The sequence below is a fragment of the Gobio gobio genome (assembly GCF_949357685.1).
Source record: "Gobio gobio genome assembly, chromosome: 15".
Classification (NCBI taxonomy): Eukaryota; Metazoa; Chordata; class Actinopteri; order Cypriniformes; family Gobionidae; genus Gobio; species Gobio gobio.
In genome coordinates this window covers 2,297,423-2,317,906 of record NC_137108.1, presented here as the reverse complement: position 1 = coordinate 2,317,906, position 20,484 = coordinate 2,297,423, and the positions used below count along the sequence as shown (strand labels likewise).

At 36.3% G+C, this 20,484-nt stretch overlaps 1 protein-coding gene across 2 annotated transcripts in view; it reads left to right on the top strand.

Moving 5' to 3' along the window:
• Nucleotides 1-17,886, top strand: part of mtf1 (metal-regulatory transcription factor 1) — a 53,028-nt gene extending 35,142 nt beyond the window's left edge. Inside the window, exons 10-13 of one of the 2 annotated variants that reach the window (XR_013817998.1) lie at nt 2,439-2,980; nt 12,985-13,042; nt 16,021-16,476; nt 16,886-17,886. Coding sequence is in view for 1 of the 2 variants with exons in the window: in XM_079836267.1 (XP_079692393.1) it covers nt 2,439-2,980; nt 12,985-13,042; nt 16,021-16,367 (947 nt within the window). In the remaining variant the exon portion in view is untranslated. Of the gene's footprint in view, nt 1-2,438; nt 2,981-12,984; nt 13,043-16,020; nt 16,536-16,885 lie in introns of those variants that run through there. The other variant, XM_079836267.1, reaches the window with a different exon arrangement.
• The last annotated feature ends 2,598 nt before the right edge of the window (nt 17,887-20,484 follow it).

Below are 20,484 nucleotides of genomic sequence, written 5' to 3'. Positions count from 1 at the left end.
AAGTGTTAAAACATACCATCAACGTGCTAAAATATGCTACCAATGTGCGAAAACATGCTACCAATGTGCTTAAACGTGTTAAAATATGCTATCAATGTGCTAAAACGTGTTAAAACATGCTATCAATGTGCTAAACATGCTAAACCATGCTACCAGTGTGCTAAAATATGCTATCAATGTGCTAAAACGTGTTAAAACATGCTATCAATGTGCTAAACATGTTAAAACATGCTATCAATGTGCTAAACGTGTTAAACCATGCTATCAATGTGCTAAAACGTGTTAAAACATGCTACCAGTGTGTTAAAACATGCTACCAATATGCTAAACATGCTACCAATGTTGTTAAACATGTTAAAACATGCTATCAATGTGCTGAAACGTATTAAAACATACTACCAATGTACTAAAACTTGATAAACCATGCTATCAATGTGTTAAAACGTGCTAAAACATGCTACCAATGTGCTAAAACGTGTTAAACCTGCTATCAATGTGCTAAAACATGTTAAAACATGCTACAGATGTGCTGAAAGGTGTGCTAAAACATGCTACCAATGTGTTATAACTTGGTAGAAACTCTTTAAAACGTTAACAGTAGTTATGTCCCGAGTGACACTCTAAACACTGTGCACTTGTACTATGCACTATGCACTAGTGTATGAATTTTATAAGGTTTTGTCGTCATAATCCACATATAAGTGCACTTTTTATTTTTGGAACTGTAAAACCTGTTAGCAACATGGCAAAACATGCTATCAATGTGCTAAAACATGCTAGGAACATGATTAACAATATATGAAATCTAGGGCTGTCAAAATTAAGTCTTTAATTTTGCGATACATTTTTAAAAAATGTAACGTATTAAAAATATTTAGCACAAATAACGCAGCATCTGTTTTTTCCTGGCAACCTTTGGCTAGCGTTACATTATATAATGTGCAATTTAATAAGCTAATTTTTTTAATTGATTGACAGCACTAGTTAAAACAGGTTAACAATGTACTAAAACATTGTAACCATATGTTAAAAAATATTACCAATGTGTTAAATCCTGGTTGCGAAATGCTAAAACATGTTATCAATGTGTTAAAGTATGTGCTAAAACATATTAGAAACATGGTATCAACATGTTTCACATTAATATTGTTGAAAAATGCTAGCAATATCGATGTGTTAAAACATTAAACATGGTAACAACGTGCTGAAACATGTTAAAACAGAAACATGTTAGCTAGCATTCTTCTGAAATGTTAATAGTATGTTAAGTTGTGTTAACAGTCGTTAAAACATGTTAGCAATGTGTTATGTATGTTATTTTAACATGTTTGCAACAATGTTATGAATTTGCCAGCAACATGTTAAAATATTCTAACGATGTGTTAAAACATGTTAGGAACATGTTAGCAATATTCTGAAATGTTAACAATAAATTAAATCATGTTAGCAATTGTTAAAACATGCTGGGATCTTTCCATGTGCAAAAAAACATATTAGAAACATGGTATCAACATGTTTCACATTGATATTTCTTGCATGTCGAAACAATAGAAATTAGTAACTAGTAATATCAATGTGTTAAAACATATTAAACACGTTAATGTGCTAAAACTTGTTAGAAACATTTTAACATGTTAAAACATGCTAGCAATGGGATAAAGCATACAAACGCGTTAAAACATGTTAAAACATAAGCTAAAACATGGTAGTGACATGTTAAAACATGTTCGTAACATGCTAGCACTGAGTTAAAATGTGTTATTTTAACATGTTTGCAACAATGTTATGAATTTGCCAGCAACATGTTAAAATATTTTAACAATGTGTTAAAACATGTTAGGAACATGTTAGCAATATTCTGAAATGTTAACCAAAAATTTAATCATGTTAGCAATTGTTAAAACATGTTGGGATCATTCTAGAAACATGCAAAAACATATTAATGTGTTAAAACATGCTACCCATGTGCAAAAACATATTAGAAACATGGTATCAACATGTTTCACATTGATATTGCTAGCATGTGGAAACAATAATAATTAGTAACTAGTAATATCAATGTGTTAAAACATTAAACATGTTAATGTGCTAACTGGTTAGAAACATTTTAACATGTTAAAACATGCTAGCAATGTGAGAGTTTTAAAACATACTAGGAACATGCTAGCAATGGGGGAAAACATGCAAACGCGTTAAAACATGCGAGCAAAATGTTAGCAATAAGTTAAAACATGGTAGGAACATGCTAGCAATGTGTTAAAACATGATAGAATTGTGTTAGTGATTTTTTCACGTAATGGTGACATTTTGATGACATGATTTTACTTGAATATTTTAACCAGTGTATTAATGATGGGAACATGCACTGTACTGCATAGTAGGAATGACCCTTGACCTACCCTGTCCCTCAGTCTGACGTCCCGCTTCTGTCTCTCCAGATAACCCGGCGGAGTCTTTTGGCCTGGAGTCGTCTCCTCAGTCAGCTGATTGCTCCACCCATCCCACATTCCCTCAGCCCTCTTCATCCACCTCGTCCCCATCCTGCTCCATCACAACCCCTGTGCTTGAGGCTCAGACTCCGCCCCCAACACTCCCCTCTCAGCCGGCTCCGCCTCCCGCTGCCAGCAGCTCGTTACTGACCTCCACTTTCGCCTGTGCTCCGCCCACCTCGTCACACTCACCAGAAGTGCCCGCTCCACCCACACCCTCGGCCGCCCAGCACTACGTGACATTGCCCCCCGCGGCTCCGCCAGGGCCTCCGCCCACCACGCCCAGTGTTTCCAGTGGGACGGCAGAGGTGACACACACAGTGCCTTTGGCTCCTCCTCCTCCTCCTCCTCCACCTCCTCCTCCTCCACCTCCTCCTACACTCACTATCGCCCCCACCCTCGGCCTGCCGCCCAGCATCGTCATGTCTGATCAGAACCTGCAGTGGATCCTCAGCAGTGCGGCCAGTGCGCAGCAGAACCCCGAACAACAGGTCCAGCCGTTAAACCTCACCTCAGCTTTACGCTTTTATCTTTGCTTTCATTAAAGCTGTTAGCAGTGTGCTAAAACATGCTAGAAACGAGGTAGCAAAATGCCGAAACGTTAACATGTTAGATAGATTGCTAACAATCGTTAAAACATGTTAGCAATGTGCTAAAACATGCTAGAAACATGAAAGCTACTTGGTAAAACATGCTAGAAACGAGGTAGCAAAATGCAGAAACGTTAACATGTTAAATCCTGTTAGCAATCGTTCAAACATGTTAGCAATGTGCTAAAACATGCTAGAAACATGAAAGCTACTTGGTAAAACATGCTAGAAACGAGGTAGCAAAATGCCGAAACGTTAACATGTTAAATCCTGTTAGCAATCGTTCAAACATGTTAGCAATGTGCTAAAACATGCTAGAAACCTGAAAGCAACGTGGTAGCAATATGCTGAAACTTTAACATGTTAAATCTTGCTAGCAATCGTTAGAACATGTTAGCAATGTGCTAAAACATGCTAGGAACGTGGTAGCAATATGCTGAAATGTTAACAACATGTTAAATCTTGCTAGAAATCGTTAGAACATGTTAGCAATGTGCTAAAAACATGGTAACCACTTTAAAACATATGTGAAAACATATTAGAAATATGGTATCGACATGTTTCACATTGCTATTGTTGAAACATGCTAGCAATATCAATGTGTTAAAACAATAAACCTGTTAGCAACATGTTAACATGTTAAAACATAACATAAAAGTTAACAATGTTAAATCTGGCTAGCAATTGTTAAAACATGTTAGCAATGTGGCAAAACATGTTAGAAACATGAAAGCAATGTGGTAAAACATGATAGGAACGTGGTAGCAATAAACTGAAACGTTAACATGTTAAATCTGGCTAGCAATCGTTAAAACATGTTAGCAATGTGCTAAAACATGCTAGAAACATGTAAGCTACTTGGCAAAACATGCTAGAAACGAGGTAGAAAAATGCTGAAACGTTAACATGTTAGATATATTGCTAACAATCGCTAAAACATGTTAGCAATGTGATAAAACATGCTAGAAACATGTAAGCTACTTGGTAAAACATGCTAGAAACGAGGTAGAAAAATGCTGAAACGTTAACATGTTAAATATATTGCTAACAATCGTTAAAATATGTTAGCAATGTGCTAAAACATGCTAGAAACATGAAAGCAACGTGGTAGCAATATGCTGAAACGTTAACAATGTTAAATCTGGCTAGCAATTGTTAAAACATGTTAGCAATGTGATAAAACATGCTAGAAACATGAAAGCTACTTGGTAAAACATGCTAGAAACGAGGTAGAAAAATGCTGAAACGTTAACATGTTAAATATATTGCTAACAATCGTTAAAATATGTTAGCAATGTGCTAAAAAATGCTAGAAACATGAAAGCTACTTGGTAAAACATGCTAGAAACGAGGTAGAAAAATGCTGAAACGTTAACATGTTAAATATATTGCTAACAATCGTTAAAATATGTTAGCAATGTGCTAAAACATGCTAGAAACATGAAAGCAACGTGGTAGCAATATGCTGAAACGTTAACAATGTTAAATCTGGCTAGCAATCGTTAAAATATGTTAGCAATGTGCTAAAACATGCTAGAAACATGAAAGCAACGTGGTAGCAATATGCTGAAACGTTAACATGCTAAATCTTGCTAGCAATCGTTAAAACATGTTAGCAATGTGCTAAAACATGCTAGGAACGTGGTAGCAATATGCTGAAATGTTAACAACATGTTAAATCTTGCTAGAAATCGTTAGCACATGTTAGCAATGTGCTAAAAACATGGTAACCACTTTAAAACATATGTGAAAACATATTAGAAATATGGTATCGACATGTTTCACATTGCTATTGTTGAAACATGCTAGCAATATTAATGTGTTAAAACAATAAACCTGTTAGCAACATGTTAACATGTTAAAACATAACATAAAAGTTAACAATGTTAAATCTGGCTAGCAATCGTTAAAACATGTTAACAATGTGGCAAAACATGCTAGAAACGAGGTAGAAAAATGCTGAAACGTTAACATGTTAGATATATTGCTAACAATCGCTAAAACATGTTAGCAATGTGATAAAACATGCTAGAAACATGTAAGCTACTTGGTAAAACATGCTAGAAACGAGGTAGAAAAATGCTGAAACGTTAACATGTTAAATATATTGCTAACAATCGTTAAAATATGTTAGCAATGTGCTAAAACATGCTAGAAACATGAAAGCAACGTGGTAGCAATATGCTGAAACGTTAACAATGTTAAATCTGGCTAGCAATTGTTAAAACATGTTAGCAATGTGATAAAACATGCTAGAAACATGAAAGCTACTTGGTAAAACATGCTAGAAACGAGGTAGAAAAATGCTGAAACGTTAACATGTTAAATATATTGCTAACAATCTCTAAAACATGTTAGCAATGTGCTAAAACATGCTAGGAACGTGGTAGCAATATGCTGAAATGTTAACAACATGTTAAATCTTGCTAGAAATCGTTAGAACATGTTAGCAATGTGCTAAAAACATGGTAACCACTTTAAAACATATGTGAAAACATATTAGAAATATGGTATCGACATGTTTCACATTGCTATTGTTGAAACATGCTAGCAATATTAATGTGTTAAAACAATAAACCTGTTAGCAACATGTTAACATGTTAAAACATAACATAAAAGTTAACAATGTTAAATCTGGCTAGCAATCGTTAAAACATGTTAACAATGTGGCAAAACATGCTAGAAACGAGGTAGAAAAATGCTGAAACGTTAACATGTTAGATATATTGCTAACAATCGCTAAAACATGTTAGCAATGTGATAAAACATGCTAGAAACATGTAAGCTACTTGGTAAAACATGCTAGAAACGAGGTAGAAAAATGCTGAAACGTTAACATGTTAAATATATTGCTAACAATCGTTAAAATATGTTAGCAATGTGCTAAAACATGCTAGAAACATGAAAGCAACGTGGTAGCAATATGCTGAAACGTTAACAATGTTAAATCTGGCTAGCAATTGTTAAAACATGTTAGCAATGTGATAAAACATGCTAGAAACATGAAAGCTACTTGGTAAAACATGCTAGAAACGAGGTAGAAAAATGCTGAAACGTTAACATGTTAAATATATTGCTAACAATCGTTAAAATATGTTAGCAATGTGCTAAAACATGCTAGAAACATGAAAGCAACGTGGTAGCAATATGCTGAAACGTTAACAATGTTAAATCTGGCTAGCAATTGTTAAAACATGTTAGCAATGTGATAAAACATGCTAGAAACATGAAAGCTACTTGGTAAAACATGCTAGAAACGAGGTAGAAAAATGCTGAAACGTTAACATGTTAAATATATTGCTAACAATCTCTAAAACATGTTAGCAATGTGATAAAACATGCTAGAAACATGTAAGCTACTTGGTAAAACATGCTAGAAACGAGGTAGAAAAATGCTGAAACGTTAACATGTTAAATATATTGCTAACAATCGTTAAAATATGTTAGCAATGTACTAAAACATGCTAGAAACATGAAAGCTACTTGGTAAAACATGCTAGAAACGAGGTAGAAAAATGCTGAAACGTTAACATGTTAAATATATTGCTAACAATCGTTAAAACATGTTAGCAATGTGCTAAAACATGCTAGAAACATGAAAGCTACTTGGTAAAACATGCTAGAAACGAGGTAGAAAAATGCTGAAACGTTAACATGTTAAATATATTGCTAACAATCGTTAAAATATGTTAGCAATGTGCTAAAACATGCTAGAAACATGAAAGCAACGTGGTAGCAATATGCTGAAACGTTAACATGCTAAATCTTGCTAGCAATCGTTAAAACATGTTAGCAATGTGCTAAAACATGCTAGGAACGTGGTAGCAATATGCTGAAATGTTAACAACATTTTAAATCTTGCTAGAAATCGTTAGAACATGTTAGCAATGTGCTAAAAACATGGTAACCACTTTAAAACATATGTGAAAACATATTAGAAATATGGTATCGACATGTTTCACATTGCTATTGTTGAAACATGCTAGCAATATCAATGTGTTAAAACAATAAACCTGTTAGCAACATGTTAACATGTTAAAACATAACAAAAGTTAACAATGTTAAATCTGGCTAGCAATTGTTAAAACATGTTAGCAATGTGGCAAAACATGCTATAAACATGAAAGCAATGTGGTAAAACATGATAGGAACGTGGTAGCAATATACTGAAACGTTAACATGTTAAATCTGGCTAGCAATCGTTAAAACATGTTAACAATGTGGCAAAACATGCTATAAACGAGGTAGAAAAATGCTGAAACGTTAACATGTTAGATATATTGCTAACAATCGCTAAAACATGTTAGCAATGTGATAAAACATGCTAGAAACATGTAAGCTACTTGGCAAAACATGCTAGAAACGAGGTAGAAAAATGCTGAAACGTTAACATGTTAGATATATTGCTAACAATCGCTAAAACATGTTAGCAATGTGATAAAACATGCTAGAAACATGTAAGCTACTTGGCAAAACATGCTAGAAACGAGGTAGAAAAATGCTGAAACGTTAACATGTTAGATATATTGCTAACAATCGCTAAAACATGTTAGCAATGTGATAAAACATGCTAGAAACATGTAAGCTACTTGGTAAAACATGCTAGAAACGAGGTAGAAAAATGCTGAAACGTTAACATGTTAAATATATTGCTAACAATCGTTAAAATATGTTAGCAATGTGCTAAAACATGCTAGAAACATGAAAGCAACGTGGTAGCAATATGCTGAAACGTTAACAATGTTAAATCTGGCTAGCAATTGTTAAAACATGTTAGCAATGTGATAAAACATGCTAGAAACATGAAAGCTACTTGGTAAAACATGCTAGAAACGAGGTAGAAAAATGGTGAAACGTTAACATGTTAAATATATTGCTAACAATCGTTAAAATATGTTACCAATGTGCTAAAAAATGCTAGAAACATGAAAGCTACTTGGTAAAACATGCTAGAAACGAGGTAGAAAAATGCTGAAACGTTAACATGTTAAATATATTGCTAACAATCGTTAAAATATGTTACCAATGTGCTAAAAAATGCTAGAAACATGAAAGCTACTTGGTAAAACATGCTAGAAACGAGGTAGAAAAATGCTGAAACGTTAACATGTTAGATATATTGCTAACAATCGCTAAAACATGTTAGCAATGTGATAAAACATGCTAGAAACATGTAAGCTACTTGGCAAAACATGCTAGAAACGAGGTAGAAAAATGCTGAAACGTTAACATGTTAGATATATTGCTAACAATCGCTAAAACATGTTAGCAATGTGATAAAACATGCTAGAAACATGTAAGCTACTTGGTAAAACATGCTAGAAACGAGGTAGAAAAATGCTGAAACGTTAACATGTTAAATATATTGCTAACAATCGTTAAAATATGTTAGCAATGTGCTAAAACATGCTAGAAACATGAAAGCAACGTGGTAGCAATATGCTGAAACGTTAACAATGTTAAATCTGGCTAGCAATTGTTAAAACATGTTAGCAATGTGATAAAACATGCTAGAAACATGAAAGCTACTTGGTAAAACATGCTAGAAACGAGGTAGAAAAATGCTGAAACGTTAACATGTTAAATATATTGCTAACAATCGTTAAAATATGTTAGCAATGTGCTAAAAAATGCTAGAAACATGAAAGCTACTTGGTAAAACATGCTAGAAACGAGGTAGAAAAATGCTGAAACGTTAACATGTTAAATATATTGCTAACAATCGTTAAAATATGTTAGCAATGTGCTAAAACATGCTAGAAACATGAAAGCAACGTGGTAGCAATATGCTGAAACGTTAACATGCTAAATCTTGCTAGTAATCGTTAAAACATGTTAGCAATGTGCTAAAACATGCTAGGAACGTGGTAGCAATATGCTGAAATGTTAACAACATGTTAAATCTTGCTAGAAATCGTTAGAACATGTTAGCAATGTGATAAAACATGCTAGAAACATGTAAGCTACTTGGTAAAACATGCTAGAAACGAGGTAGAAAAATGCTGAAACGTTAACATGTTAAATATATTGCTAACAATCGTTAAAATATGTTAGCAATGTGCTAAAACATGCTAGAAACATGAAAGCAACGTGGTAGCAATATGCTGAAACGTTAACAATGTTAAATCTGGCTAGCAATTGTTAAAACATGTTAGCAATGTGATAAAACATGCTAGAAACATGAAAGCTACTTGGTAAAACATGCTAGAAACGAGGTAGAAAAATGCTGAAACGTTAACATGTTAAATATATTGCTAACAATCGTTAAAATATGTTACCAATGTGCTAAAAAATGCTAGAAACATGAAAGCTACTTGGTAAAACATGCTAGAAACGAGGTAGAAAAATGCTGAAACGTTAACATGTTAAATATATTGCTAACAATCGTTAAAATATGTTACCAATGTGCTAAAAAATGCTAGAAACATGAAAGCTACTTGGTAAAACATGCTAGAAACGAGGTAGAAAAATGCTGAAACGTTAACATGTTAGATATATTGCTAACAATCGCTAAAACATGTTAGCAATGTGATAAAACATGCTAGAAACATGTAAGCTACTTGGCAAAACATGCTAGAAACGAGGTAGAAAAATGCTGAAACGTTAACATGTTAGATATATTGCTAACAATCGCTAAAACATGTTAGCAATGTGATAAAACATGCTAGAAACATGTAAGCTACTTGGTAAAACATGCTAGAAACGAGGTAGAAAAATGCTGAAACGTTAACATGTTAAATATATTGCTAACAATCGTTAAAATATGTTAGCAATGTGCTAAAACATGCTAGAAACATGAAAGCAACGTGGTAGCAATATGCTGAAACGTTAACAATGTTAAATCTGGCTAGCAATTGTTAAAACATGTTAGCAATGTGATAAAACATGCTAGAAACATGAAAGCTACTTGGTAAAACATGCTAGAAACGAGGTAGAAAAATGCTGAAACGTTAACATGTTAAATATATTGCTAACAATCGTTAAAATATGTTACCAATGTGCTAAAAAATGCTAGAAACATGAAAGCTACTTGGTAAAACATGCTAGAAACGAGGTAGAAAAATGCTGAAACGTTAACATGTTAGATATATTGCTAACAATCGCTAAAACATGTTAGCAATGTGATAAAACATGCTAGAAACATGTAAGCTACTTGGCAAAACATGCTAGAAACGAGGTAGAAAAATGCTGAAACGTTAACATGTTAGATATATTGCTAACAATCGCTAAAACATGTTAGCAATGTGATAAAACATGCTAGAAACATGTAAGCTACTTGGTAAAACATGCTAGAAACGAGGTAGAAAAATGCTGAAACGTTAACATGTTAAATATATTGCTAACAATCGTTAAAATATGTTAGCAATGTGCTAAAACATGCTAGAAACATGAAAGCAACGTGGTAGCAATATGCTGAAACGTTAACAATGTTAAATCTGGCTAGCAATTGTTAAAACATGTTAGCAATGTGATAAAACATGCTAGAAACATGAAAGCTACTTGGTAAAACATGCTAGAAACGAGGTAGAAAAATGCTGAAACGTTAACATGTTAAATATATTGCTAACAATCGTTAAAATATGTTAGCAATGTGCTAAAAAATGCTAGAAACATGAAAGCTACTTGGTAAAACATGCTAGAAACGAGGTAGAAAAATGCTGAAACGTTAACATGTTAAATATATTGCTAACAATCGTTAAAATATGTTAGCAATGTGCTAAAACATGCTAGAAACATGAAAGCAACGTGGTAGCAATATGCTGAAACGTTAACATGCTAAATCTTGCTAGTAATCGTTAAAACATGTTAGCAATGTGCTAAAACATGCTAGGAACGTGGTAGCAATATGCTGAAATGTTAACAACATGTTAAATCTTGCTAGAAATCGTTAGAACATGTTAGCAATGTGATAAAACATGCTAGAAACATGTAAGCTACTTGGTAAAACATGCTAGAAACGAGGTAGAAAAATGCTGAAACGTTAACATGTTAAATATATTGCTAACAATCGTTAAAATATGTTAGCAATGTGCTAAAACATGCTAGAAACATGAAAGCAACGTGGTAGCAATATGCTGAAACGTTAACAATGTTAAATCTGGCTAGCAATTGTTAAAACATGTTAGCAATGTGATAAAACATGCTAGAAACATGAAAGCTACTTGGTAAAACATGCTAGAAACGAGGTAGAAAAATGCTGAAACGTTAACATGTTAAATATATTGCTAACAATCGTTAAAATATGTTACCAATGTGCTAAAACATGCTAGAAACATGAAAGCAACGTGGTAGCAATATGCTGAAACGTTAACAATGTTAAATCTGGCTAGCAATTGTTAAAACATGTTAGCAATGTGATAAAACATGCTAGAAACATGAAAGCTACTTGGTAAAACATGCTAGAAACGAGGTAGAAAAATGCTGAAACGTTAACATGTTAAATATATTGCTAACAATCGTTAAAATATGTTAGCAATGTGCTAAAAAATGCTAGAAACATGTAAGCTACTTGCTAAAACATGCTAGAAACGAGGTAGAAAAATGCTGAAACGTTAACATGTTAGATATATTGCTAACAATCGTTAAAACATGTTAGCAATGTGCTAAAACATGCTAGAAACGAGGTAGAAAAATGCTGAAACATTAACATGTTAAATATATTGCTAACAATCGTTAAAATATGTTAGCAATGTGTTAAAACATGCTAGAAACATGAAAGCTACTTGGTAAAACATGCTAGAAACGAGGTAGAAAAATGCTGAAACGTTAACATGCTAAATCTTGCTAGCAATCGTTAAAACATGTTAGCAATGTGCTAAAACATGCTAGGAACGTGGTAGCAATATGCTGAAATGTTAACAACATGTTAAATCTTGCTAGAAATCGTTAGAACATGTTAGCAATGTGCTAAAAACATGGTAACCACTTTAAAACATATGTGAAAACATATTAGAAATATGGTATCGACATGTTTCACATTGCTATTGTTGAAACATGCTAGCAATATCAATGTGTTAAAACAATAAACCTGTTAGCAACATGTTAACATGTTAAAACATAACATAAAAGTTAACAATGTTAAATCTGGCTAGCAATTGTTAAAACATGTTAGCAATGTGGCAAAACATGTTAGAAACATGAAAGCAATGTGGTAACATGATAGGAACGTGGTAGCAATATGCTGAAACGTTAACATGTTAAATCTGGCTAGCAATCGTTAAAACATGTTAGCAATGTGGCAAAACATGCTAGAAACGAGGTAGAAAAATGCTGAAACGTTAACATGTTAGATATATTGCTAACAATCGTTAAAATATGTTAGCAATGTGCTTAAACATGCTAGAAACACGAAATCTACTTGGTAAAACATGCTAGAAACGAGGTAGAAAAATGCTGAAACGATTAACATGTTAAATCTATTGCTAACAATCATTAAAATATGTTAGCAATGTGCTAAAACATGCTAGAAACATGAAAGCTACTTGGTAAAACATGCTAGAAACGAGGTAGAAAAATGCTGAAACGTTAACATGTTAAATATATTATTAACAATCGTTAAAACATGTTAGCAATGTGCTAAAACATGCAAGAAACATGAAAGCAACATAAAACATGATAGGAACGTGGCAGCAATATGCTCAAATGTTAACAACATGTTAAATCTTGCTGGCAATCGTTAAAACATGTTAGCAATGTGCTAAAACATGCAAGAAACATGAAAGCAACATGATAAAACATGATAAGAACGTGGCAGCAATATGCTCAAATGTTAACAACATGTTAAATCTTGCTGGCAATCGTTAAAACATTTTAGCAATAGTTAGTAATCATCCAGTTAGTGTTTGAATTAATGGCACAAATGTATTCTTCCGAGTTTTTGACATTACTTCTGCTTTTCTTTTCAGGGTCCAAAAGTGGAGAAGGTCTTTTTTACAACAGCCATACCAGTCGGCGGACATTCAGGTATGAGTCAGGGTTTGTCGTGTTATTTGCTGTTTTTGTCAGGACTGTTTCTGTTGATTTAAACGAGAGTTAAAAGCGTAATAAGAGCTATTTCAATGTTTAAACTTCATCCGTCCCTCGCACTCCGTAACAAATCAGTCCCTCAATGCCCTTTAATTATACCTTTTTCCGTCCAGAAAGCTTATATAATTTCATTTTTAGAATTTCTTTTCTATTTTTTTTATTTTATTTTTTTGGGGTAGATTTGTTTATTATTTTTTTTTTTATTTACCTTTAAAAAAATAGAATTTATCACTAGAATTTAGGATTTTTTACTAGAATTTATGCACATTCTTTCAATTAAAAATAACTCTATTTCATGCATATCATCCGTAATGTTTTTTGGTTGTGAACTTCTGCTGATATAAGCCAGTCCGGTCAAACGTCACTTGTTGGAGTGTCGGTATCTTCAATGTCCTGAGGGAGCTTTAACAGCATCAGTTGTGCAAAACTTAGTTTATAATCACAATACAGTCACTTAAATAGTCAGCATTCATTTAGTCACTCGTATAAGACGGCAGAAAACGACGCGTCCCTCAGTGTTCCAGTGAAATTCAATTTGACCGTCAGTTTTCACACTTTCGTATGAAGAAAGTGCCAACACACTGTAAATGCAAGATTTATTGTGCACTTTAGTGAGATTCATTGCAAAAACACTGGAGTTTTCCCGAGTGTGTCGACATCAGAGCGCTTGACTGACAGCTTCAGTGATTTCTGAAGAGAGAACGCGGCGCTGCTCTCTGTGTAACACATTCACAAGGAAAGAACTATCCTTTCCTATAGCTGACTCAAATGCTTATTCATTATGCGGCTCATTATGCGGTTCTTTTGTCCTCTCAGCTGTGAATCACAGCATTATTCATGATTGTTCACATATGGGCGATTTAAAGGGTTAGTTCAGCCAAAACTGTAAATTGTGTCATTAATGACTGAGCCTCATGTGGTTGGACACCCGTCAGACCTCCGTTCATCTTCAGACACAAATGAAGATATTTTAGTGTAAATCTGATGCTCTGAAAGGCCTCCATTGGCTCAACTTTACACTCTCAAGACCCTTAAAAGACACTAAAGACTAAAGTTACAAAGTCCATCTCACTACAGCGGCTCTACAATAACTTTATGAAGACGAGAATAGTTTCTGTGTGCAAAAAACCCTAAATAACGACTTATATAGTGATGACGATTTCAAAACACGGCATCATGAAGCTTCGAAGCGTTATGAATCAGTGAGTCGATTCAGCAGTTCAGAGTGTTATGAGTCAGTGAGTCGATTCAGCAGTTCAGAGTGTTATGAGTCAGTGAGTCGATTCAGCAGTTCAGAGTGTTATGAGTCAGTGAGTCGATTCAGCAGTTTGGATCGCCAAATTTCATCAGTTTGGCGGTTTGACACGCGATCCGAATCATGAATCGACTCACTGATTCATAACACTCTGAACCGCTGAATCGACTCACTGACTCATAACGCTCTGAACCGCTGAATCGACTCACTGACTCATAACGCTCTGAACCGCTGAATCGACTCACTGACTCATAACGCTCTGAACCGCTGAATCGACTCGCTGATTCATAACGCTCTGAACCGCTGAATCGACTCGCTGATTCATAACACTCTGAACTGCTGAATCGACTCACTGACTCATAACACTCTGAACTGCTGAATCGACTCGCTGATTCATAACACTCTGAACCGCTGAATCGACTCGCTGATTCATAACGCTCTGAACTGCTGAATCGACTCACTGACTCATAATGCTCTGAACCGCTGAATCGACTCACTGACTCATAACGCTCTGAACCGCTGAATCGACTCGCTGATTCATAACGCTTCGAAGCTTCCTGATGCTGTGTTTTGAAATCGTCATCACTATATAAGTCATTATTTAGAGTTTTTTTGCGCACAAAAATAATTCTCGCCGATTCATAAAGTTATTGTAGAGCCACTGTAGTGAGATTAAGGGAATTATTCAAAAATCAAAATGAAGGGAGTTTTTGCTTAAAATAAGCTAAATAATCTGCCAATGGGGTAAACAAAATAATCTTGTTTTCTGTTTGAATTAAGATTATTTTGCTTTTCCCATTGGCAGATTATTTAGCTTATTTTAAGCAAAAACTCCCTTCATTTTGAGTTATTTTCCCCCAAAACAAGACAAAAACTTTTGCTTGTCTAGTAAATGCTTCTTAATGTAAGATTTTTTTTATATTTGGACTGAAAACAAGACAAAAATACTAAGTAAGAAAAGCATTTTTTGCAGTGTTCGGCTGGACTCACTGAAAGACTCACTGAAAGACTCACTGAACCACGACTCACTGAACCACGACTCACTGAACCACGACTCACCGAATCACGACTCACTGAACCACGACTCACTGAACCACGACTCACTGAACCACGACTCACTGAACCACGACTCACTGAACCACGACTCACTGAATCACGACTCACTGAATCTCGACTCACTGAACCACGACTCACTGAACCACGACTCACTGAACCACGACTCACTGAATCACGACTCACTGAATCTCGACTCACTGAACCACGACTCACTGAACCACGACTCACTGAATCACGACTCACTGAATCTCGACTCACTGAACCACGACTCACTGAACCACGACTCACTGAATCACGACTCACTGAATCACGACTCACTGAATCTCGACTCACTGAACCACGACTCACTGAACCACGACTCACTGAATCACGACTCACTGAACCACGACTCACTGAATCACGACTCACTGAATCTCGACTCACTGAACCACGACTCACTGAACCACGACTCACTGAATCACGACTCACTGAACCACGACTCACTGAATCACGACTCACTGAACCACGACTCACTGAATCACGACTCACTGAATCTCGACTCACTGAACCACGACTCACTGAACCACGACTCACTGACTCACGACTCAGGCTGTTTGTGTTTCAGGGTCGGCAGTGCAGCAGATCGGCCTGAGTCTGCCGGTGATCATCATAAAGCAGGAGGAGTCGTGCCAGTGCCAGTGCGCCTGCAGAGACTCAGCGAAAGAGAAGAGCACTGCCTCCTCTCTGGAGAAGCTCAAGCCCACATCTCCACCTCCTCCAGCTCCTCCACCTCCTCCATCTCTCCCCGAGGAGCCGTCTGACCCCCAGCCCGACACCCCCTCCGCTCCCGCGACCCCTGACCCCCCCGCACACGGCCTGGCCGGCATGGATGTGTCGGACCTGCTCAGCCCGGAGACCACAGCCAACATCGAGGCTCTCCTGGCGGACGAGTTCTCCAGCGCCGCCCCCTAGTGGCCCCGCGGGGCATCTGTACCGTGTACAGCCCCGCCCCCTCAGGCCCTGCGGAGGGGCTCCGGGACCCGGGCCAGGGGCATCTGGTGCACTTTGAAGGGGCGGAGCCGTGAGTTTCGGTAGCGTTTTAAAACCCGCTGAGTTATTTCTAGGGCAGTCAAAAGATTAATCGCGATTAATCGCATCCAAAATAAAAGTTTGTGTTTACATAATATATGTGTGTGTACTCTGTTAATTATTATTTATATATAAATACACACATTCATGTATATATTTAAGAAATATTTGCATGTATATACATTTATATAATCTCTAATATATATAAATATAAATGTTTTATATATAAAAGTATTTTTTTCTTAAATATATACATGCTTGTGTGTGTATTTATATATAGATAATAATCAACAGAGTACACACACATATATTATGTAAACACAAACTTTTATTTTGGATGCGATTAATCGCGATTAATCTTTTGACAGCGCTAGTTATTTCACTTTGACATTTGCTTCTAGAGATTGGAGTTTAAACTTGAAATCCGCCGGGATTGGCTTCATCCGAAAGGCCGTCGCCGCCGTGGATTGTGGGTAATGAAGTCCTGCACATTGAAGTATTTTATGAGGTGTAATTTATTGGAAAGGCTGCAGTGGTCATAATGTAATGGAGATGTTTTATTTGAACACTTTTTCCTGCCTTTTAAATGTCATTTAGAGGTTTGTTTGGCTGCCTATAACTTAGTATTTAATTTTATATATGTTAATTTATTAAAATACTCAATTGTTGGATAAATGTAGCTCTTTCCCACCTTTTCCGCCCCTGAGTGGATCCGGGTTTGGCTCATATTTCCCACAATCATAAGACAGATATGAAATGTTATTTGCATAAAGAGAACGAACCCGAACGTTTGTTAATGATCATTTCAGTTCATCATGTTAATGTAAAAAGTTTAATGTAATATATATATATATATTTAAACTGAATTGATTTAGACTGATTTTAATTTTCATATACAAATGCATAAAAAATGTATTTGTCTTTATGCAAAAACAAGTTTTTCCTCCTGGTTTTGTGTGAAATATGAACTCGTCTGAGTGATGGGCGTGTGCTTGGGTTTCCTGTCTCTTCTCTCATTGGTTGATTCTCATCGGTGTCGCTCTGCACTTTCCTTCTGAACCCGCGAGTCTCTGACCCGCTCAGGGAGAGAACAACACGCTGTGTGTGTGTGTGAGAGTGTGTGTGTGTGTGTGTGTGTGTGTGTGTGTGTGTGAGAGTGAGTGTGTGAGTGTGTATGTGTGTGAGAGTGTCAGTGAGTGTGTGTGTGTGCGTGTGATAGTGAGTGCGTTTGTGTGTGCGAATGTGTGTGATTGATTGTGTGTGTTTGCTAGTGTGTGAGAGTGTCAGTGTGTGTGTGTGTGTGTACAGGTGTGTGTGTACAGGTGTGTGTGTGTACAGGTGTGTGTGTGTGTGTGTGTGTGCACAGGTGTGTGTGTGTGTGTGTGATAGTGAGTCCGTTTGTGTGTGCGAATGTGTGTGATTGTGTGTGTGTGTGTGTGTGTGTGTGTGTGTGTGTGTGTGTGTGTGTGTGTGTGTGTGTACAGGTGTGTGTGTGTGTGTGTGTGTGTAGAGGTGTGTGTGTGTACAGGTGTGTGTGTGTGTGTGTGTGTGTGTGTGTGTGTGTGTGTGTGTGTGTGTGTGTGTGTGTGTGTGTGTGTGTGTGTGTGTGTGTGTACAGGTGTGTGTGTGTGTGTGTGTACAGGTGTGTGTGTGTGTGTGTGTGTGTGTGTGTGTGTGTGTGTGTGTGTGTGTGTGAGTGAGAAGAGAGATGTGGCTCTAACACAGTGTGTAGTTGTTTCTCGGATTGCCTTCAAACTCTCGAGTGATCCCACGACTCCGATCATATCCTCTCTCTCTCTCTCTCACACACACACACACACACACACACTCTCTCTCTCCTTCTCACACACACACACACTCTCTCTCTCTCTCTCCTTCTCACACACACACACACTCTCTCTCTCTCTCTCTCTCTCTCTCTCTCACACACACACACACTCTCTCTCTCTCTCACACACACACACACACACACTCTCTCTCTCTCTCTCTCTCTCTCTCTCACACACACACACACACTCTCTCTCTCTCTCTAGTGCCAAACGAGTCGCTTTATTTATCACTACATTCACTAGCGGGACCTGTGCAAACTCACTGGAACAACACACACACACACACACACACACATCTCCCTGATCAGCCAACACACACACACACACACATCTCCCTGATCAGCCAACACACACACACACACACACACACACACACACATCTCCCTGATCAGCCAACACACACACGATCAGCTGTACCTTAATAATAATAATAATAATAATAATAATAATAATAATAATGATGATGATAATGCTCTTGCTTTCTGACCTTACTGACATGTGACTTTCCATGATGAGACCAACTAACAAAAACAACTATGCAATGTGTCGGAGCGAGAGATGCAGTCAATATTTCATCTGTAAAAGCCTTTGTTTGTGTCCTTAACCCATCAGATGTTGTGTAGAGTCAGTTTGATGTGACTGGTTTTGTATCTGGGCATTGCAATGTTTATAATATATATATATAGATCTTACTGTGGACAATATCTGCTGCTGTGTGTGATTGCTAATGTGGAAAAGGTGGTGAAAGAACTACTCGCTTGACCGTCAAGAGCTTTTCTCCTGTTTTTCTCAATCATTCCACCTTCATCAGGCGCCATCATCATCATCATCTTCATCATCATCTCTTCATCATCATCTTCATCATCATCTTCTTCATCATCTTCTTCATCATCTTCATCTTCTTCATCTTCATCTTCATCTCTCTCATTCACACGAGGGTTTGCGGATCATGATTTGGTCTTTCAGTGAAACGAACGCTCGAGGGAAAGAGGAAACACATGCTTCCAGAACGACTGCTTTTGATACCCAAAGTGTGAGGAAACTGTAAAGATCTGTATTTTTAAAGAATGTATAATGTGAAATTTTCTCATATGCTTGTTTTGTATAAAGTATTATGTATTATGGCAAAGTAATAACTTTTTGAATCAAAAAGCAATACAATACCAGTAAAATCCTGTGTGAGTCTTGTTTCAGAAAGAAAGCGCTCCATCCGGACACTTCAACAGACAGATTTTATTAACTCTATAAAACACACACACACACACACACACACTCAGTTGTCCGGTCCTCCACAGGGCTCGTCCTCAAGGCCTTTGTCCTGCAAAACAAGTCGTGGATCATAATCAGTGTTTGGGAAACGCATTACAAGTAACTTGAGTTACGTAATATTACTTTTTTCAAGTAACTAGTAAAGTAACGCATTACTTTTCAAATTTACAACAAAATATCTGAGTTACTTTTTCAAAAAAGTAATGCAAGTTACTTTCACATTAATTTGACTGACAGCTCTCCTGTCCCCATGTTGAGAAAAATAAGTGCAGAGGCGTGTGTGTGTGTGTGTGAACATGATGGTTATTGTAGTTCTAGACTAAATGTGACTAAATTTATTTATCTCACTTACACAATAAAGATTCTGTACTCCTCAAAATGAATAAAATCAGTCAAATGCTAAATCAGAATACTGCGCAAACCTCTAATAATTAAATGTTAAATAAAACAACTATTTTTATGCATAATCTACCTTTATATTTAATTGACCAATGTCTTGCTGCTGACCTTTGGTGATGAAAATTTCTAGATTTTTAGTTTTTATTGGTAAAACTTTTTTCTCCTGCATCTATTCTCCATTATCCAGAGCTGCGCCCTCTAGTGTTCATGAGGGAATCTGCATCTTTACCTCAGTCTGGGGCTTATTTCATTTTTGGTATGAAGAGGTCTTTACCGTTGCACAAAAATATAACTTTTTGGTTATAAAAAAACAAACAAAAACAAGCCCAGCCCAGGTGAGAAAAAGTAACGCAAAAGTAACGTAACGCATTACTTTTCTTAAAAAGTAACTGAGTGACTCAATGAGTTACTTTTTAAGGGAGTAACGCAATATTGTAATGCATTACTTTTCAAAGTAACTTTCCCCAACACTGATGATGAGTTTGACCCTTTGACCCCAGCGG